Below are 19,879 nucleotides of genomic sequence, written 5' to 3'. Positions count from 1 at the left end.
GGACTTCGTTCTTCAGTTTGAGCTGGTTGTTCATCCAGGCTACAATTGCTTTCATGCACTTGGATATCTGTGACAGCGTGGTGTCAGAGCTGGCTGAAAAGGATACAGAGAGCTGCATATTATGTTGTTGGCAGTGCAGCCTTTGTCATCTCACATTGACCTAAGGGTGACATCTAGATGATGAACAGCAGGAGTGTCAGTATCAGGCCCTTAGGGCTCTTTGGAAGGAGAAGCTGCCCATCATGACTCCAAGACCAGCTGGGAAGAAATTAGTGAAGTCAAATAAATTAAATTCTATTGTCTCCTGCTGGGGCATGTTACCAGATCAGCAGCACTTTGTGATCAATCGCATCTAAGCAAGGTAATATCAGCATATCATGTCTCGGTCCACCCCATGAGGAATTTCATCCATCAGTGCTATCTTGTTTCCATGCCTTGTCTTGAAGCAAAACTGGAAGGGGTCCAGGATATCAGTTGCTGGAATGTGTTCAATACCACCTTCCCAATTAACTTGCCCAGGAAGAAGAAAATTTGAGACCAGATGGAAGCTAGTGGGGTCCCTGGTATCCAGTGTTAGTTTCAAGAGGACAAGTTGAACTATCACATATGTCAGGGTATCGATGTCTTTTATTAAATTTAGTGGCCAGTTTCACAGCGGATGCCACCTACCAAGACCTGTTTTCCTATCCTCTGCCTGAAGCTTTTCTTGGCCACTAATATGAGACATTTCACTGAACCTGGGGTGCTTCCTTCTCTGATTGAGTCTCATTGATTTGATAATCAAGAAAGGACGTGCAAAGTTTATGGTGAACAGTCACAAGAACTAGCCTTAATGTGTATATGACAGAATGAACGTTTGTGCAATGCTTTAAATGCGGGATGTGTTACACGTGTTTGGTTTTTGTAATGACAAATTGGTTTGGTTTTTTTTTTTTTTACTACACAGTGAGTAGTTCAAGAGAAAAAGTACTTCTCTTAAGGTGCTTTACCAGGCAAAGTAGGGGTGTGTGTGGGGTACCCTCATTTGCAAAAGTTTAAATCCAATGTAAATCCCAAGGCATCAATGGAATTATTCCTGATTAACACCAGTATAACTGCAAGCCAAGTTTGGCCTAACACCACCTTTCCTATACCTTGAATTTGGTTTACTAAGAGAGAAGCTGTTTCATTCTGTTTCAGAGTGAAGCTGCAGACAAAACGGGAGAGGAAATGAGATTAGCTAGGTATCCCTTAATAAAGATTCTTTCTACAGTTAGTCAGGACAGAGTTGAGGTTTTCACTGTATGGCTGACAAAGCAACTGCACCTGTGGATAAAGTAAGGGCTTCATTTAGCTTAGTACTGCAAAGATCTTGATTTTGCATTCACTCCCATTCCTCTCAATTACAGGAATAAAGATGCCTCTTTAAAAGCTTTTGTTTTTGCTTAGCTGTGTGCAAGCCTTCCGACACCACATCAGAGCAATGCTGATGTGTGACTATTCCCATTTGTGTTAAACTACCCAAATTTATGGCACAGCAGTTTCCCTGCAACTTAATTGTGAATAATGGTTTGCTGCTTAGTGCTGGATCTGCCATTTTTTTAAAATCACTTAATTAGGACAATCCAAAGAAATGTATTTTTTTTATAGCTTTGTAAGTGCTTATATGTGAGCTCTATAATATTTCTTACCTCAGCCAGCTCTCTGGCAAAATTCAGGCTCTAAGTAAAGTTATCACCAGTGTGCTTTACTACAAGATGAGCCCCACCAACCTTTTCTTTTTTTTAAAATAAAAACCACTCAAAGCTCATGGTATATAGAAAGCTAAAAGGACAGGAAAATCTAGATGAAAAACGTTAATGAATTGGGCATTTTCACTGAGAATCATAAACGAAACAGTTGAGAATTTCTGATAAAAACTGATTATAATCCCACAGGGTTTCATAGTCAGACTCCTTTATAAGGATGAGGTCTTAATATAAATATGCCACCTGGTAAAAGTTCTGATCCAAAACAGAATTAAAAGGCTTCATAGCTGTGAAATATGAAATGTGACAAAAGACAAAAACTAAACAATTATAAACAGATGTTATGTGGCAACGAGACAGTACATGAACAGAGTAGATAACAGTCTACAGCTGCAAAATGAGTTTACTGAACTGCTAGAGATAGTATCACACAAAAGTTAAATTTAGATGTTTCAGTTCACTGCACTGTATCTTTAAAAGAAAGCTTAAGTACCAAAATATACAATCTGAATCGTTTTATTATATGCTACGGAAATATAAGCTATTTGAAATGAGGTACAATAAACTATAAGCCATTCTTATGCATAATAGCAGTTTTAGTACGAATTTATTATTTATTTTATTTTTATTCTGGTAGCACCCACAGCATGGTATGCCCAGTCTACACACACATGAAGATACAACCCTTCTTCCAAAGAACTCACAATCTAAGAAAACAAGCAACAAAGGAATGAGGGAGAAAAGGCAGAGTTGTGAAAGGCCTTGAATGAAAGCAACAGAAGCTTGAGTTTGATGGGGTTGAAAACAGAAAGCCAATGGTGAGATTCAAAGAGGAAGACATGGTCAGAGTGACAGACACAGAAGATGATCTTAGCAGCCATGTTTTGAACACACTGGCGCTAGGCAATGTGTGTGTCAGAAAGACCAGAGCTGAGGAGGCTGCAGAGTCAATACTGGAGCTGAAGAGAGCCTGAATGAGTTTTTTTAGCAAGGGAGAGAAAGGAGTTAAAGATTACTATTGACTTAACTGATGGGCCTTAGTGACAGGAAGGATGGTGCCTGGTGTTGTCAAGCAAACAATGTGTTTTAATATGGCTAAAAAACAAAGAATGTAGGACATAGTGGCAGGATAGAAGACTATCTTGGGAAGCAGTGACTGAAAAGATTTGGGAGTTGTGGTGGATAATCAGCTGAACATGTACTCCCAGTGCGACACTGTGACCAAAAGGGCTGATGCAACTCTGGGATGCACAAACCAGAGAATCTCAAGTAGGAGCAGAGAGGTTATTTTACCTCTATTTGGCACTGGTCCGACTACTGCTGGAATATTGTGTCCAGTTGTGGTGCCACAATTCAAGAAGGATGTCAAAAAATTGGAGAGGGTTCAGAGAAGTCACAAGAATGAATAAAGGATTAGAAAACATGCCTGATTGTGACAGACTTAAGGAGCTCAATCTATTTAGCTCAACAAAGAGAAGGTTAAGGGGTGACTTGATCACAGCCTATAGGTACCTATATAGGGAACAAATATTTGATAATGGGCTTTTCAGTCAAACAGACAAAAGCATAACACAATCCAATAGCTGGAAGCTGAAGTTAGACAAATTCAGACTGGAAATAATACTTAAGTTTTTGACAGAGAGTGTAATCAACCATTGGAATAATTTACCAGTGGTCATGATGGATTCTCCATCACTGGCAATTTTTAAATCAAGACTGGATGTTTGATTAAATGATATGCTCTTAGAATTATTTTGGGGAAGTTCTATAGCCCGTGTTACACAGTACGTCACACTAGATGATCACAATAATCTCTTCTGACCTTTGACTCTCTGATTCAATGAACAGTGACAGAAAATGGAGGAAATGGACTGGGATTTGGAGAAAAGATCCGGCATTCTACCAAAGTATGCCAGGATAGTTTATTCGTAATAATTACATTCCCCAAAATGTGGCCTAACAGTAGGGACTACTAAAAAACAAACCAAAACCCACAATGGTGAACTTGGACAAATCTCATGTGAGCGAAACTAATAAAGGATCCGATTTCAGTGCAAGACCTACAACACACTGGCAAACAGTGTGCAACCAATGAAGAGCCATCATTGATTTCAATAACTAATGTACTGAACTGCATCTGCCTTATTCTTAAATGACATTACATTTCATATATGCATGCCCAAGCTCTTATCCTGAAAATCTATGAAACGTGCACACCTACATACTATAATGGTTAAGTTAGCTCATCAGAAATAAACTACGTTTTAAAAAACTGTAAAATAAAATCCTTGCCCTGGGATGTTGACCCAAGACTCAGTATAAGGTATATATAGCTAACAGTGCCAGGCCTTGCTTTTATGAAGAAGAAAATTATTTCCCATAATCAAAACCATTTTGTAACTTTAGAAAGCATATAGATCAATGTCTCATTCATAGTTAAAATGCCTGGTGCAGAGAAATATACATCTCACTTCCAAATCACATTATCTTGCCTTTGTTCTGAGTGCACACAGCACTCCCAGCTAAAGCTTTAAGCTTCATACATAAACCCCCGCTACTCAGTCAGGTTTTCCATATCTGAAAAGTGTAAACACATGAGCATTGATATCAGCAAAAAAAATATCCAAAATTGTACTGATTTACTAGGAAGATATCTTTACAATCCCAGCATGGGTTCAGCTCTTCCACCTTGTCACCTCTTTTAATTCATTATTCAGGTGTATAGGAAACAGGCAACCACAGTAACACAGTCCATGCATAAAGGGCTGGCCTCCTCCTGAGGAAACAAATGAAATGAGAATCAAAGACTTACCTTCCAATTAGCAGGAACTCCCCAAGCACTCCAAGGCGTCTCATGGCTATGAGGATCCCCCTCACTGTCATTCCCTCACAGAAACAAACCACAACCCTGGCCTTGGGTAACCTTTCACGGAGCTTCCGCAGCAGTCGATCAAAGCTCTTTTCCCCAGCATTACTGTAGATCTTGTCTGAGTGAGCGATGCACAGGCCTTCTTGGGCAGCCAGCTCTTTGAAGGCTTCCATTCCACTTTCCCCGTAATTTCCTAAACAAAATAAATTCTGATGATTTTGATTTTAACATAACAGCAATAGCATTTGACAGCCTGGTAAAAAGGTATAGTGGGGGTGGGAAAAGTCCTTTCCCAGATCAGCTAATAATTGGAACATTGACATTAGGAGGTACCAAGGAGATTCTTATATTAATTGATTAACGGGACTGTTGCATTCTCTGCCTATAACCTCGTACTCTCTGCATAATTAGAATGCAACAGAGCAATGAGAATTTCCATTATATCAATTATATGCTATTTGGGTTCTGGAGACTTGCTTTCTTAAGTTGATTTATAGTGGATGCTGAAAGCAAGCATGGAAAGGGATAGAGATGGAAGCAAGGGGAACAAAGGTCAACTAAAACAATGACAATACCAGCTCCCTTGGAGGCTTGAGGATGCAGGAAGGCAGAAGTCATGGTGGTGCCACTGACTACTCCAGCTGTTTAACTAAGAGGAATAAGCAATGAAATGAGAAACAGCTCAAACAGCCAGTGGCAGTTCTAGGCCAGCATTTTTGGTGGAGCAGTTTAACTTGTCTCTGTTATAATGTGCTAATTAATGAAGGTAGCAGTGATATTTCTGGCTTACAGGTTAATCGTTAAATTCTGCCGCTTTTGGCCAGCTACACTGAAAGGAGAGGAGACACCCGATATGGTTTTAATCAGGCTTCAACTTTATTGTTAGATATCTGACACTACCCAACAGATAGAAGTGTACAGTGCAGGTAACTCCATGTTCATTCAATAAATACCCAGGGAGGCTTCCACCAGCCCTCCTCCCCTCCTCTTTTTCCATCTAGGTCCCCAAGCCCACCCATTGCTGGGACCTTACCATCCATCCCCCCTCATAGGAGGGTTAAGTGAGTATAAAATGAAAGCATTTTGATTGACTAGCATTTTATACCCTCCTAGCCCTAGTGTAAAGGATTGACTAACGTGAAGGGCAATGACAAATCTGGTCCAATAATTGGTTTAGCTGTACAATATTTCCACTATATACACACAAACAATTATCCCAGAAACTGATAAGTTAGAAATATTTGAAACTCAAGCCTTCCACAAACTTTGGGGCGGAGGGGAGGGAAGTATTCAGATACAATGGAACTTTGCTTTAAAAAAAAAAAAAAAAAAAAAAAAAAAACCACCAACAAAATCCAATCCCTAGTTTCATAAAACAAACTCTGCTTTCTGCTATGGAAGCTCTGTGACGTCACCCTCTATATTTGTGACATTAGTTTGTTACCATGAACACATGTATCAAACAATCTCTAATCAGGCAATATGAGCAGACTGATTACAAAGGAGAAAACTCCCCTTTATGCATTAGTGTTTTCATTTTTAGCAGTAACAAGAAAGGGACACAAGAGAAGTATGTATTTTTATGGTGCTTACATGAAGTATTATATTTTAAAAGGGTCACTGGAGTGTGCCAGTGATTCTTGAACTGGCAACACCTAACCTAACCACTCTGTATATCACCTGACTACTGCTACACACATACCGTTTTTTGGTGAAATTACAGAGATGGAAGTGATCACTAGGCCAGAGAGCACAATTTCAGTTTCTTGCTTTCCCTTGGTGTGAAATTTTCAAATTAATAAATGCATTACAGGGCAGTTTTAAAATAGCATTCTTCCTAATGTTCTCCCAAGACACAAACTATGTACCAGAAGAAATAGCTACCAGAGTGAGAAATTAGTGAAGAAACAAGTTTGGAATAGTAGGAAAGCCTGATGAAACTAAGAGTATCTTTTATGATGCTCAGCTAAGGAGCTCTGCAGCTACTCCCCATTAGCCCAGTGGCAGCAGGCTCCCTCAGCTGGATCCCAGTCCCCCTTAATTAGGGCTCCAGGGGCAGAGGCACTGCCTTAGGCTGTTCTGACCCAGCACTTTGTCACAAATACCCTTTTTTATAACTTTGTTTCAGTCACCAGATTGATATGGGACCAGATGCCATGGAAATCTTGAGTAGTGACCTGGCACCACTAAGAACTTTTATTCTTTGGGGCCAGGCTGTGATACTCTCTCTCACACTGCATGGTATCTTATGCAAATAATTCCACTGAAATCAATGGGCCTGCTTCTGGAGTACAGTGCTACACACTCTAAGTAAAGGGATCAACATCTGGCACTTTGTGTTTTTACATAGACATATGCAATGCATATTAAGAGTTATTTTAAGAGGTTCCTTACTTCTAAATTAAAAGTGCCCTAAAGCTTATGCAATGTGGAGTGGGATTTTCAAATGTATTCATTGGCCTAACTCTGCTGCCATTGAAATCAATGGTAAAACAGAGGACAATGATGAGCAGTTATAGTGCTATTTTTTATTTTAAAAAAATCAACATGCTAATTAATTCTGTGTGATAACCAAGAACATACCTGTCTGTAAGAAAAGAGCTTAGTATCTACTCTAAGCTATGTAACTGAATATTATTGAGCAGGAAGGTATAACATCAGCTGCTCGTAGATGAAGAGTTACTGCACCTCAAGTCACTGGAAGAGGATATTGTTTTTCCTTTTCAAGACAGTCTGAAAGAGGAAAGAGTCAAGCCTGTGTGTGACTCTTTCCTTTGTTGTATGTAGTGTTGTTGTATCCATGTTGGTCCCCCTATATTAGTATGACAAGGTGGTGGAGGTAATAATTTTTATTATTACTGCTGTTGGTGGGAAAGACAAGCTTATACCTGAAGAGCAGCTCTGTGTGAACTCGAGAGCTTGTCTCTCTCACCAATGTAAATTGGTCCAATAAAGAAACGACCTCACCCACCTTGTCTGTCTTTCCTTTGATTAGTCTACAGCTCATTACAGGTAGGAGGCCTTTGCATTGTTTTGAGACCACTTACATCTGTTCAATCTGGCATGTATGTGAATGATAGTGTGAACTAGATGACACACTGAGCTCTATTGCCCCCTATATTTCATTGATTATGATTTTTTTTCTTTGTTATTCTCCGTATGTTTCTATCCTATTCAGAAAACAATATGAGCTCCATCTGGTGGCCAAAATGAAACCCTTAAGCAAAGTTTATGCAGCCTCGTGGGTAAATGCTTCCATTTTAAGGGTAGCAAGTTCAAAACCTATTAGAGTTGAGTTTTAATAAAAGTTCTTCACATCTTTATTCTCTCACTGCCAAACAGAGGAGTGTTTTCTCCCCCAGCGCAGATGGTAAAGCCATATTCTTCCTTCAGATATGCACAAGTTATTCCATGAAGTCAGAGCCAAGCACAATTATTTAAGGCTAGAATATTATTCTTAATCTTTACATCCATAAATGGAGAATATTTTAACAAAATGTTCATACTTTTTAGTAAAAATAGAGTATGTAATATTAATCCATAGAATGAGCATATATTTCAGACAAGGCAGCTAGAAGCTTAGTAAAACTTTTGCACTTACATAAGGCAAAGATATCAACAACTTCGAAAATTTAGCCTCATTAATTAACCCCTGTGAGATAGATCAGGCACTCTTTTTATAGCTGCAGAGAGAAGTTAAGCTATTTGCCCAAGGTCAATTGTTGAATATGTGAACGTGTTGGAATTAGAATCTAGGCATTCCATCTGAAAGGCAGTACTGCCTTCTGTTAAAACTCTGACAAATTTATCCCTATTTTCTTTGAGAGTAGAAATGTTTTTTTCCATTTGTAAAATGGAATGAAGCATCTTATGGCTGTTTGAGCCTAAAAACTTTAGCCAAATCTCTCAACTCCTCCCAGCCTCCCTATTGGTGTGATTATAGATTAATTCTTATCACTTTACTCAAGCAACAACAATCACCTCAAAAAGCCTATGACACATGTAGAAAGCATCTTGAGTAGAAAAAATGGACAGTTCAGACATAAAAATGTGTTAACTTGAAACAGCCATGTTGGAAAAGTGCTAGTTGTTTAAGTGGTCAAATTAAACAAGCCACGGTAAGACCCAGCTCCCCAGATCAGAGCTCTCATTGCAGGATCCATCAATGTCAGCCAGATGTTTGTTTATGAGAACCCAGGAAGTAGTCCTTTTGCACAGATCTAGGGCATATTAACCCAGCAGCATAGGAAATTCTGCATTTCTTCTCTCCACACAGAGATGAAGTTGGAATTTTAGGCCTATCAATCCAGAGTTGTTCATTTATTCAGAAAAGGGGATTTTTTTGAGGGAGGACGTGGGGGGGAGAAACATAATATAATGGAGGAAACAGCTATTTACAAGATGGCTCTCCCAGCCTACTCTCACAAGGTTAGTAGGGAATGCAAACATCTCTTTCCTCAGCCTGATTTCAATTGCTTATGTATTTGCCACATTTATTTTGCTCCAATACCAGTAGAAATAAAATTCAGATCAAAGGCAGAAAGGAAAAATAGAAAACAGTACACAAAAATGATAGCCATCCAATCTAAATTTTGTCACATATGGTTTCCTTTCTTCTCCCCATTCTTTCTTCTCTCATCATCATATTCGGTTTGTCCCCTTTCTGGGTACCTTGTTGAGGGTGTTATTAGACAGGTTTAATAGAGTCATAGATTCCAAGGCCAGAAGGGACCATTGTGATCATCTAGTCTAATCTCCTGCATAATACAGGTCATAGAACTTCCCCAAAATAATTCCAAGTGTGTATCTTTTAGAAAAGTATCCAATCTTGATTTTAAAATTGTCAGTGATGGAAAATCCACCGCTTGGTAAGTTGTTCCAACAGTTAGTTACTCACCTTTAAATATTTATACCTGATTCCCAAGGTGCAAGGGAACACTACCTGCTGCAATATCTTTAATTTTTAGGTATTATAAAGCACTTTGCCTCAGCTTTTTTGTTACAAAAAGGAAAAGAGGAATGAGGAGGAAGAGGTTTCTGTTGTCATAATGAGAAAGCAAACACTGGACTTAAAGCTTTCTGAATGCAAAAGCAGACTGAATAGTTAGAAAGACTAGAATTAGGAGCACGAGCAAATCAGAGCGTACCTGATGATATGGCCCACTAACTAGTTTACAGGAAGTAGTAGGAATGTCTATACCACATTGGGCTGCATTGTGAGACATAATGCTAGAAACTGAAAAATATAGTTACTAATGGGATAATTTCAAAAGGTTGGAATTTCAGTTTTGTAAGCATTCTATGGTGAGGGTTTTTTTAGCCAAATTATCCAGAGCTCATGGATCAGACTTTTTTAAGCTTTCCCATACTTTCTCTTGGGAGATAGTATTAAATAGTGTTGCTTAGTCTGCCACTGAAATGCTGTCTAGTTTTAGAGAGAAGTCAATTAAACTTTCTATGCCTCTGTTTCTTCACTTGTAAAATCAGACTAATACTTCTCTACTTCAGCAGGGTTTTGTGCATCTTACTCATCAATGTTTGTGAAATGATATTGAAAACTATCATCAGATAATAGAAATACTTCATTCTATTCCCCATTAGTCAAACAAGCCAAGCCAAACAAAAGAGCAAAGATGTGTTGTCACAGGATCCATTCACCACCAGCCGTGCTTCTTCCTGGCAGCTCTCTACCTATTATCTTTCACCCTGCAGCACCTCTCACTCCAGGAGCTGCAGCTTCCTATTCATGGCTTGGCCCTCCAGCCAGGTCACTAAGGTCCTCCCCTTCCAGATTAGCTGTCTGGCTGGTGTCTCCAATGCCCTCTGCCACATTCCAGTGGCTGGAAGGAGAACCCTGGCTCACCCTATAAATTGGGTTCTATCCCAGAGATCTTATAACAAGCAGCCAGGGTCTATATGATTCTACACCTAGCTGTTGTTTCACTAAGCTTCTTTCGGATTATCCAGCTTCCTCCTTTCAGGAGTTGCCAAGCCAAACTCCCTCTTTGTAGGGAGTAACTATATACTACTTCCTTACAACCTCTTGGTGCTTACAACTCCTGGGCTTTACATAGGCCCCTCCTTTTCCTGCTCAGGTGAGCCCATTTCCACTTAGGGGCTTGCTGCCTGTCTCCTTCTTCAGGTGCAGCCTGAGCAGTTAATTGGCCTGCCTAGCCACTTTAACCCTCCCCCCACCCAGGCCTTGTGTGGGGTGGGAACCTATTGAATGTGTATATCTCTGGAACTTGTTTAAAAAGAAAGAAAGAAAGAAACACATTTTCCTGCCAAAGGGCTTTATTTCAGTTGCCCAAAACCCATTTTTAAAAAAACAACAAAAAAACCAGTTAACAATAAAAACCATCCACAGCTGCAGAATAATGAAGTGTTTACTTGCACATAACTTTCAGCCCCCCCTCACCATAACCTCCCTTCTCCCAGATTTCTCTAGAACTGTAAAAAGGGCCAAGTTACCCATTTTCCCAGGATGCCTTGTCACAAGCTAAAACTGCAACATGAATCATTGCAATTATGCTAGGCACAACTGCTTTAAGTTACAAACAAAAGATGAACCAACAATTCCTAACTCAGCCCCTATGAGCAGTCCAGTACAGGGGTATGAAGCTGATGCTCTTCAAGCCTATTGGCAGGGATACTCACCTACCCCTCTCCCACAGGCAATCAGACCAGCCTGCAGATCCACACCTAGGGTTCAATCTTTTGTTCAGTGCTTGTAGCTTAATTCAGGCTCCTCCATATGGTTTCCCTGTTTGAGGGCCACTCTTGGCTGTCCCACCTGCCAGCACTACCACTGTCCGCCTAGCCAGCAACAAATTGTATCCCAGCCCACCTCTCAGTTCTTAAGTTGCCCAGCATTTTCTCTGGCCTCCTGCTCAACCAAACCTCTAGATTCCCTTCTGAGCCAGATCCCCTCTGAAGAAAAGCCTACATTGCACACTCCTTTTCAGCAGCGTGTAGTGTACACACACTAGCTAGCACGGGTGTAAGTAGCCGTGTACATAATGAGGCACTGATTAGACAAATAAAGACAGGCCTGAACCCTGTGGGTGTGTACCATATTTGCTATCTACATGCCCAAGCAGTACCTCCCCTGTCTACACTGTTATTTTTAGCAGTGGAGTGTCCCACTGCCTCACAACTCCTGGAACCTTTCTCTACCACAAGGAAAGGCTCTGGCAATGGGGAAAGGCTCCATGGGTGGGGGTTACCAGAGCCTTTCCCCACCACAGTGAAAGACATTGGCAGCAGGGAAGGGCTCTGGCAGGGGGGAGGCATCAGGGAAAGACTGGCAGCTCCCCACTGCAGGAGCCTTTCACTGATGCACGTAGCTACACACTGCAGTGTGGATGAAGCTTGCTTTTCACCGTGGCAGGTAACTATACCACCACCAGTGGTGTGCAGCATAGACATAGCCAGACAATGCTTCCCTTTCCTGTGCTGGGAAGATTATGGAACCATTTGATGGTTGGATGTTGCACTGGGGGGTTAACACAGGGCCCAGTAATGAGCCAACAGGTGATTCATTATGATTAGAGACTTAAATGTCATTGGAAATACTTTTTGTTCTTGTAAATCACTTTGGTAAAGCTATCTGTGTTCATAACATAGATCTCAAAATCACAAAATTCTAGCTTGATGAAAGCCAGAAGGATGTGCTAAGTGAATGAACTGAGTCATTCTTTTGCATTGAATAGAAGAGCTTTTGCCATCTGTGCTTACTGCCTACCTCCCTCAGAACCTAGGGCCATGACAGACCTACAAAAGTGTAGTAATAACACTAGGGCAGTAAGGCATTGTGGGTATGTTTTTGAGAGGGCTAAAATAAAACTTTAGCTAAGGAAATTAAGTGGATTTACTAAATGTTAGCCTACTTACAATCATTAATTACTAGGTATATTCAGTGTGCTGAGAATTTTCTATGGGATACGCCATCTTGGTGAGGAAGAGTCACCACGTTACAAGATTCAGTAAAACTTCAGTGTTGAATAAAATGGATATATATATATATATATATATATATATGGCAAAATTCTGTACAGGGTAGGTGCAGCATCTCATTGCAGTCTTTTCAGCTATGAGTAGAAATAAAAGCAGAGAGGACTCCAATCCTTCAGTAAGGAGAATGCTACTGCTAAATTACCCTTCCCTAGTAGCAGGAGTAAAGCTAAAGTGGGGAGTGTGTAGTTAAGTGACTCCTTTGCATTTATGCCGACATCTTCCAGACACTTCAATTCACTGACCTCATCCTGCTCCTTTTTATCCTGTGCATAACAAGGGGCTGTACAGATTTATTTCTGCTCTATGTGGAAGACCATACATAGGGATCAACTTTACTTATGCCTAGAGATGAGAATTTTTTGTAGCAAGGTTATTTTATTAATTTAGCCTGTCTGCTCACAAATTGTCAATGAGTAGCTTCCAACTTTCTCCAATATTTATTCAATGTTATTCACTTAATAATGTCTAAAAATAATTCTTGGTCTGTGCAATTTTTTGTTCATTGTAAGTTTTAAATACCTGAAATTCAATCTTTGTTGGTTAGACACCCTGGTCAGTTTTATTTCTGTTCCTTCATTGGAAAAGTGTAATTGTTAGTATTCTCATCTGAATTTAATACTCACCAAGAGTTGGGAATTTCTTTCCCATGAATATTCTTTTACGTTTTCTCAAAACTTAATGTGAATATTTCCTGCTTGTAAATTCATTCGCAAAAATATTTGCAGGAAGCAAACATGAGAGGGGCATCGCAGAAAGAAAACTAAATTCAATTTTTTATCTGAGCAAATATTTACAGGGGAAAAAGGAGAGGCATTTGCCCAGCTCTGCTTGTTCATTACCACTGCTCACACTTGTAACGAAACACAGAAATCTATATTCTGCTGCCAAACCCTAACATTCAAAACTCATAAGTAAGGCCCCTCCCCCCCAATATTCATAAGATTTGACTTAAAAATCATGAGATTTAAAAAAAATAATTAAAATTCTTGATTTGCCTTCTGGATTTGGAGCCTTTAGGGTGCACGTGGGTTACATTTTCTAACCTTTCTCTGCAACGATGAGGGTTACAAACTTAGGGCTTTTCTACACAAACACTTGGGTTTGCAGCAAGCTGGGGTGTAAATCCAGCCTGCTGCACACTAAGTGTTCATATGAACCCAGCTTCTGTGCACTAACAATTCCCCAGTGTGCTTTAATCTATTCCCTTTTCAAACAGGGGTAGATCAAAGCACACCACAAACATTTTAGTGCATGGAGCAGGGTGCACATTGCCACTTAATGTACAGCAGGCTGGTGCGAGGTAGATTTACAGCCCATCATGCCATAAACTAAATGATCATGTAGACAAGCCCTTACTTTTTAAAAATAAAACCTGAGACTCTCATGTAATCACATGTTTCCAGGAACCGGGGCTTGAAACACCAAATATCACAAGACACTTAATAAAATCATAAGAGTTAGCAACACTGTGCAAACCACCCAATGACCTGCAGAATCAATGTCTTTAGGACAGTTACCTTAGAAGTTACTGCCATAATAATTTGAGACTAATTTCTGGAGTATGTTTACTCTTTACCTTCTTTTTAAAAAGAAATTAGCACTGGATCCTTCTCCCATTAAAGTTCTTGACATAAGCAGATGCAGGATCAGCCATTTTAGACAAGGGTAAATTAATTATACAGTCCTTCTATACCCCGTGTCAGTTAACACAATGCTACAACCCTAATGAGCTCCCGCTGCTGAACACTCACTGGTCTGCTGTATGGGATCCAAACCACTGGGTCCCATGTGCTCTCTTGCTTGGTGGGACTGGGCAAAGTTTAGGCACTGTCTGTCTGGCTCTGGGTCTCTAGGCACACACATGCAGGCTCCATGTCTGATATTCCTCTTAGTAGTGGGGATCTGCAGTCCAATTGCTATGGCCCTGATGCTAACTCTGGCTCTCCCACATTTCTCCAGTAGCTGCTACACATTCACAGAGCCCAAGGCTGTGGACCCTCTGCTTTACTGAGTCCATCTTCAGGGGCTGCATGATAGCATAAGTAAACAACGTACCAACTCTGCAAAGGAACTTCTAAACACACACACTTTACTCAGCAAAAGCATAAGAGACTTACAGATCCATGCAAAAATAATAAATGTTATGCTGAGAGGTACTGTTGACTCCATCGATCACAAACCTCTTTGAAACTGGATGTGAATGCACCCTTCAATTAACATACCTGTCAGGATGATTTAATCATAAAACCCTCATCTGAGACAAAAGGAGGTTGTGAATCTACCCAGAAGTTTTGGACTGAGTGGGCAGAGGGCTTTTTCTCTGTGTGCGTGTGTGTGTATGTGTGTATGAGAGAGAGAGAGAGAGAGAGAGAGAGAGAGGCTGGAAATTGTGAGAGACTTAGAGGAGAAAGAAAGCCAAGAAGCAGCAACCTGCAAGTATAGTGCGACTGTGGAAGAAGCAAGAGTGAGAGCTTTTGGATCTGGTGTTGGCTAAAGAGGTTTGGGGATGGAAGCTAAGAAACTGCTCCTTTTGTTCCTGTTTCTTCCTGCATTCAGAGAAGCAAAACCTTGTGTCTTGTAAATAAATAAAAGAAAATGCCAGGTTCCATCAATTTCTACTTCCAGCTGGCACATCCCCAGGACTCTGAACTTTGATTAGATGCTTGGGTGGAAAAGAGGTAACATAATTTCACACAGAAACCCTCCCACCACTGTCCTTACCACTCCAAGAGCTCTTTGGCTTTTGGTCAACCTAAGACCTTCCTGTCCTCCTCCCAGTTTTGCCTTATTGGTCTGGTTGGTGACAGAATTGCTAAGAGTAGACCATATCCTTTTATTACGTCCAGTCCCCTCTGACATGTAACCCTCCTATTCAGCCTCAAAGCATCCCTCAAGTAATCAAAGTCCCTCATCAAGCAATCCATTGCTTAGTTGCTGCTCAACTGAAGACCAGACGACAAAAATGATTTCTTGTATCTTGGCACTCCCTTTATCATAACTAATCTATTGTGAGGGCAAAGTCATTCAATGTTAATGACTTTTTGATTGTTCTGAAGTGGTGTCTAGACAGAGATCATGAGATACATGACCAGTCTTTGCTAGCAAATGGCTGATTCAATACCCATTGAAGTTTAGAGTTATACACTGAGTTCATAAAATCAGTCAGAATTCACAAACTGTACATAGATTTGCCAAACGGCACATACACACAATTGAAAAAAGAGCTGGTGGGTCTGGACAATAAACCCAGATTCAAATACTCTGGAACTTTGTGATAATTCAGAGCTAGATTTGATCTTTAGGGGCTGACACCCTATGGGTCAAAAATCTGTATCTGAACATATCTGAGTGATGGAAAGATTTGGATACGGATCTGAATGATACAGCTTGGGCTCATGTCTAAGAAACATCCCATAATGATAGTCTATCCATCACTGAATAAAATAAACAAGGTCTAAATGGAATACTGTTTTATGTTGCAAATAACAAAACACAGTATTTGGAGGTTCAGTTTTTTAAAATCATTGGCTATTGTAATATTTTCATCCAGATTATGCTACATGTTCTTAGAAAGAATAACTTGCTTGTATAGTCCTAAGTGTTGTACATTTAAGATTGCTAGAAAATGGCTTGTAGCACATACAGTTCAGTATGGGTTAGTTAAAATGTTAGATGAAAATTTAGATCACTTCTTACTTTATCTGAACTAGTTAATTCATCCTCAGTCACAGCCCATTTTTGGCTTGCTATTGAAACTGTGACCTGTAATCAATAATCTCTACACTATTCAAAGAAATCCAGAATAGCATAGTAAAAGCTCTACCCTCAACTCTGCCCTCTAGAATCAACATAAACACTGAGAGAGTCATAGAGTGCATAGATGTAAAAACTGAAGGCTGCTAGAGATAAGGAGTTAAATCATCTAGAAAAATTTTAGAACAAGACTAAAGAAAAAAACTGTTAAGAATGCAGAGCATATATATAATATTTATCTAAATATAAAAGAGGTTTGGCATGTTTAAAGGATTCTTCCTATGCTTTTCTGAAATGGAAATACTTCACTTGATTCGCTGAATACAGTTTACATTTCAAAGAGCCAGATGAGACTAAATATGACATTACAACGATTTCTAAACCATAAAATGAGCATGTTCAAGCTTTTTGTTTGTAATTAACATTGGAAAACACAATTTTATTTACCATTTATTTTCGAGACTTCTATTTAAACCCACCTTTAAGTCTCAAGTGAAATGAATTAAACTGCAGGACCAAAGCTTTCCAAATTATAATAGCAACAAGGATTGCACTAGGCTAAAGGGATTATAGAAGTTGCAAAATAAAGCTCCGATCTATGTACTTAACAATACTATTGTGAGTAATCCTCTGAGGATCTCATAGTAGTAAAATTAAACATGTGCATAAGTGTTTGTAGGATTGGGGCCCAATTGAAATCAGTTCAAACTGCAAAATTCAGACCCAGATTTTGAACACATGAGGTGTTGAGATCTGGGATTTTTTGTTCAGGCTCATCAACTTGATGATTAGCACAGTATAAATGCTTAGGTTATAACAGCTTGAGCAGCACATCTGGGTACAATTTGGTGAAACAAAAAAATACTTTTTCAACAGCTTGTTTTGGTGTCTGAAAGGGAGAATGTGATTTGACTTAGTGCTGAGAAACCAACAGAAGCTAATACAGAAAACGCATGAAGGTCCACTGGATAACAACAACCAAAGCATAATGAGTAGGTTTGCTAAAGTGACTTTCTGAGGGATAACTCAGTGAGGATGGACGCCAAAAGGGCAGATTTATGAACTATGGGGAAACTGTCTAAGTGCAGGCAGAAGGGTAAAGTTAAATGCCTACAAACCACAGACTCAGCTTGGAGCCTATTTAAAAAAGCTGCATAGGAGGCAAGGGCTAAAAAGAAAAATATATATATATTCTGTTTTCTGAACTGGCCCTTAAAGAATATATATATACACTCTCAAAAGAGTAGGTATTAAATTAGCTGAGTCACCAGGTATAAATATAAATAAATAAAATCAATGGGGTTATTTGTGATAATAAGCTCTACACCTGGTAATAAACGTTTGCAGGATCAGGCCCTTAAATGCTTGAATCGTTTCTGGGTATCTCTTATCTTTTTAAAAGTAAGGAAGAATTAGGCACTGTCATACTTCAGGGAAGTTCACATCAAGATCCAAATCCCTTGGCTCTGCTTCATCTCTATTTAAAAACACTATCTTCAAAATAATAAAAGCTATCTGGATAATTAGAAGACTTTATTCTTCAGCCCTGTTAAGCAGGCACATTTCACAAGCATGTAAAAAAAATATTTAAAAATTAAAATTGTTTAACTCACCTTCCATCACATTTTTATTAAATCCACCACTGTGGCACAAATTAACCATTTCAATTATTTACTGTTTTAAGAATTTGCCATCTGAGGCCTTAAAGCCCAATTCACTTGTCATCCTATGACCTGCAGCATAACTATACAAAGAAACTTTATGGAGTGGTTCCCAAGGTAAATAAAGATAAAGCAGGAAAAAAAACAGTGCAGTTATCTCACTTGACTTTTTTTTCTCTTTTGGTTGAGATCATGTCTCTTCTGTCTTGAAAGATAAGCAAAATGCATGAAAAAAGCAAAAAAAGAGATGCCTTCTCAGCAAGATCTATCCAAATCAAACACTTTTGTGTCCTTATGCTGTCTCTTGGTGTTTTGTTTACACGTTGCTATCAATAATAAAAGTTAAGACAAATGGAGATTAAAGACTGGAGGAAATTAAAACAGAACTTTATCAATTTTTTTTTGTTTATCTCTAACTTATTAAAGATGAGGTTCCACGCCCCCACCTTCAACTGTATTTATTACTTTTGAGTAAACTAGAAGCCAGAAAAACTGGATAAATATTTTAATGGTGGTGTTGAAACGGAAGGAGGTGCACCAATCAATCATTTGAAGGTGACCTTTTTTGTACTAAAAACCCCCAACAGCTCTCCCACCTTCTTCCAATACCCATCCTAAGTTTGCTCAGGTTTTGCTGTAAACAAATCTTAAGCAAAAGTCTTTAATTGCAAATAGTCATTGGACAGCTGGAAAAAATAGGTAACCTCACTATCAGTTATCTGAACTTGAAACATCAAAATGACAAACTTCCATCTTCCTCTTTTTATGTGTGTGCATTGACAAATTGGTGATGTGTAAAATGTGTTGGAGAGCAGGACCTCAGGATTTTAACAATAATTTTCAGAGTGATAGTTTGGGCAGCAGATAACATTTTTCCCCTCCTAACAAATGGAGGGATAAATATCAGTCTCATGCTTCTAGTGGCTGTGCTCTGTCCACATTGCTCCTCTCTAATGGGATAAATCTGTCTGCACCACGGCTCAGCTGTAGAAAATCCACAAGCAGCAGAAGGATCATTGACACTGGCAGGACTATCAGCTACTTACTACAGCCAAGTTGGAAAGGCAATGTTTAGATCTGGATTAGGTTTAGGTTTGAGGCTGAAGCAGGGGTAGGCTTCTGTTAGATACTGCTAAACTCAAGAGAGCTGTTCCTTGTGAATTTTTGACCCAAGAAACTGAAAACCTCCCTACATCAGCCATTTTTGTGAGATATCCACCATCTTGGGTTAAAATTGCAACCGAGTCTGAAACTGGAAATGGGGAAAAAGTCCACTTCCCCTTTTGGCTCCAACTATTAAATGAACAAATTAGATCTGAGGATTTGAATTTGCACCTCCCACTCAAAATTAAAAGGAGGTTGATTTGAGGCAGCAATTTTGGCCTCTCTCTAATATATAGTTAAAGTGACAACTTCTTTCCTGCAGTGGGTCTCATTAAAACCATAAACCAGGGGTCTTCAATCTGTGGGGCACATGGAGGACCGTGAGGGGGGGATGTGGCAGGGCCTGGGCAGTCTCCAGGGGGGCAGGGAGGGAGCTCTGCCCCAAGTTCCGCTCTGGCCTGCCCCCCAGCCTCGGCTGCCAGCCGCAGTTCCCTGGCTTGGCCCCCAGCCTGCTCCCAGCCTCAGCCACCGGCTGCTGCAGCCCCGGCACCCAGCCTCTTGCTGCTGCAGCCCAGCCAGTTGTTGTGGCTTCAGCCCCCAGCTTAGGCCCTCAGCTTTCAGTGCTGTCCCCGACTTGGCCCCTGGACACTGTAGCCCTGCTCCCAGCCGTAGCCCCTAGCCCCAACCATGGCCCCACTCCCAGTTGGGGGGACAGTGGGGGTGCAGAGAGGGATGGGGGGTGACCTAAA

General features: G+C 40.0%; 1 protein-coding gene across 3 annotated transcripts in view; it reads right to left on the bottom strand.

Moving 5' to 3' along the window:
• GRM1 (glutamate metabotropic receptor 1) overlaps positions 1-19,879 on the bottom strand; it is a 213,522-nt gene that overhangs the window by 166,061 nt on the left and 27,582 nt on the right. For all 3 annotated transcript variants that reach the window (XM_067542209.1, XM_067542210.1, XM_067542211.1), the window contains exon 2: positions 4,540-4,789. In XM_067542209.1, the coding sequence (XP_067398310.1) occupies positions 4,540-4,789 (250 nt within the window). The remainder of the gene's footprint in view (positions 1-4,539; positions 4,790-19,879) is intronic.

Source organism: Emydura macquarii, unplaced genomic scaffold (genome assembly GCF_026122565.2).
Source record: "Emydura macquarii macquarii isolate MOO-44397 ecotype Brisbane River unplaced genomic scaffold, CSIRO-AGI_Emac_v2 contig_705, whole genome shotgun sequence".
In the NCBI taxonomy this organism is placed as follows: Eukaryota; Metazoa; Chordata; order Testudines; family Chelidae; genus Emydura; species Emydura macquarii.
The sequence above is the reverse complement of the archived record's forward strand: the minus strand, read 5'-3'. Positions and strand labels throughout refer to the sequence as shown.